General features: G+C 39.0%; 1 protein-coding gene across 1 annotated transcript in view; it reads left to right on the plus strand.

The window, feature by feature from the left end:
* Window positions 1-2882, plus strand: part of LOC106874566 (ligand of Numb protein X 2) — a 65102-nt gene that overhangs the window by 39967 nt on the left and 22253 nt on the right. Inside the window, exon 4 of the mRNA XM_052971989.1 lies at window positions 1174-1289. Coding sequence (XP_052827949.1) covers window positions 1174-1289 — 116 coding nt within the window. The remainder of the gene's footprint in view (window positions 1-1173; window positions 1290-2882) is intronic.

The raw sequence follows: 2882 nt of genomic DNA on the forward strand, positions 1-2882 counted from the left end.
CACACACACACACACACACACACACACACACACACACACTCTCTCTCTCTCTCTCTCTCTCTCTCTCTCTCTCACCCATTCCTGCAACTTCATTTCATCCCTTTTTATCTAGAATCCTGTAGTGTTTGTCTTTAGCTCTTCACTCTGACTTTGTCCCACTTCTGTCCCACATCTACTGTCTCTCTGCTGCATATGTTTGTTGAGATGGTGACTTGCAGTGTTGAGTTGCTGACACAATGCCTACCTATTGTCATCATTTAACATCTGTCATCCATACTGGCATAGCCTGGATGGTTTGACAAGGCTCTGATGAGTTGGAGGACTGCATTGTGCTCTGTTTTCTGCTTTGACATGGTTTCTACTGTTGGATGCTCTTCTTAACACCAACTGCTTTAAAAAGTATATTGTATTTTTTTTTGTCATGGCATTAAGACTTGTGGTCACCTTGTAATGTGCAAGAGTAAATGACCTAGAGTGACCCCTATAACTGAAAGCGAATAGATTAGAGAAGATATGATGATTGTATGTGAGGTGATGAGTGAGGCTAACTGTTGATTGGTTATCATTTAGTCTGTGAATAGAGTCTGCTGGATATCAGATTGTGTCTATGTGCATGTTAGTGTGTCTACCTGCATACCACAGTTACAAGGTGATCTCTTCTTTAGAGGTTTCTTTCAGAGTTATCTTGCCCTTAGACTTGGATTAAAAGAGTCCTTGCTTGCAACAAAGCAATGCAGGGCCAGTTACAAAGAGTCTCTCTCTCTCTCTTTCTCTCTTTCTCTCTCTCTCTCTCTCTCTCTCTCTCTCTCTCTCTCTCTCTCTCTCTCTCTCTCTCTCTCTCTCTCTCTCTCTCTCTCTCTCTCTCCCTCCCTCTCTCTCTCTCTCACACTATATATATATATATATATATATCCTTTCCTGAGCGTCTAGTAACACAATCTGTATCACGTCCTCACGTTATTGCTTTTTGTTGTTGTTTTTTTCCTTTTTTGAACTGATATATATATATATATATATATATATATATAATAAACAACATTATTTTACTTGTTTTTTTTTTCCCCATGCTTGCATGAGTTGCTCCAATATAAAATTCAAGATAATGTATTAGGGTGTATAAAGCATTTATTGAAGGGTTTTTTTTGTAACAGAATTACTTTTATTATTTTTCAGGTGTCGTGGTGCTGTAACGAAATGCATCAAAGCAAGTTTAGGATGTGTGTTTCAAGGGCCTAGAAGTGCACTTCAGAGTCATCTTTGGGAGTGCCCTTATAAAGATCAACAAGCTGGTAAGGAGCAACTTATGCCAAGGATTTTGTTTTATTCTAAAATCATCAAGACCCTAGTATTGTTTGGGTTCACGAATGATCATCATTGTTGTCATCATCATCGTCATTATTAACCCCTAGACATTACTGTATTGAGTCCTTGAACTTATAGGGCTGGTCGCCCAGTTTCCATGTTGTATAAATGACTGAGACCATGACATTCCCCCCTTGAACAAGAAGCCAGTCCATTGCAAACTTATTCATTTACAGCTGGACTGGGCTGGAGTAATGTGAAATGAAGTGTTTTGCTCAAGAACACAACACACTGCCTGGATTGGGAATCAAAACCATGATCCTGCAATCATGAGTACAGCACCCTAACCACACAGGACCACATACCTCCTGGATATATAAATAAGTTTAACAAATTACCCCTCTAGTTACAAAAATCTGTGGCAGAGGTATATTTCAGATATTACAAAATACTGAAGTTTTGATTTTAAAATTTCCCTGTTGAGCAGTCAATAAATCTAATGTACTTGTTCTTCCAAATGCCTACTGTTCAATAGTTTTCATCGATCATAGTTTATATTGACCTCAAGAGAAAGTGTGTCTTACCATTTAAACAGACTATTTGAAAAATAGCATTTGTAAACAAATATCTGGCAGAACTCCCATAAAATAGTTGTTTGTTGAATCAAAGAGGCAGTTTATTGATGGTTTGCTCATCACGCCTGCTACTGGTTTATGAGGTTCTTATTTGTCTTTTATGTTTTACTTGTTTCAGTCATTAGACTGCAGCCATGCTAGGGCACTGCCATGAAGAATTTTTAATCAAATGAATTGACTCCAGTGCTCATTTTTCAATAAGCCTGGTACTCATTCTATTGGTCTTTTTCTGAACTGCTAAGTTACAGGGACATAAACACATCAACATTGGTTATTAAGCAGTGGTGGGGGACAAAAATAGACATACATACATGTACCTTGCATGCACACTCACACACACACATACTGGTGCTGGTGCACATAAAAAGCACTCTGTACACTCCGTGGAGTGGTTGGCTTTGGGAAGGGCATCCAGCTGTAGAAACCATGCTGGAACAGACAATGAAGTCTGGTGCTGCCCCTGGCCTTACCAGCTCTGGTCAAACCATCCAACCCACTCCAGCATAGAAAATGACTGTTAAATGATGATGATGATATATACACATGATAGGCTTCTTTCAGTTTGCGTCTACCAAATCCACTCACAAGGCTTTGGTTAGCCCTTGAGGCTATAGAAGACACATGCCCAAGGTGCCATGCTGTGAGACTAACCTGGATCTGTGTGGTTAGGAAGCAAACTCCTGTACTAGACAGCCATACCTACTGTGATATTTTTTTGTAGTCTAGCTCTGGAGGAAACTATTCCATGTGCCTCAATTTATCTGGCTGTTCAGAGTTAGGTACGAGTATTTCAAGTAAAGCTACCTGCAATAGTCTGTGCCCTATCATCTTGAGAAACAATTTTGCTACTTTATCAATCAATTGTACAATGATATATATATATATATATATATTTCTTATACAGCTGTGTGGTAAGAAGCTGTATATATAACACTGGTTGTCAGG

The sequence above is a fragment of the Octopus bimaculoides genome, chromosome 11 (genome assembly GCF_001194135.2).
Source record: "Octopus bimaculoides isolate UCB-OBI-ISO-001 chromosome 11, ASM119413v2, whole genome shotgun sequence".
Lineage (NCBI taxonomy): Eukaryota > Metazoa > Mollusca > Cephalopoda > Octopoda > Octopodidae > Octopus > Octopus bimaculoides.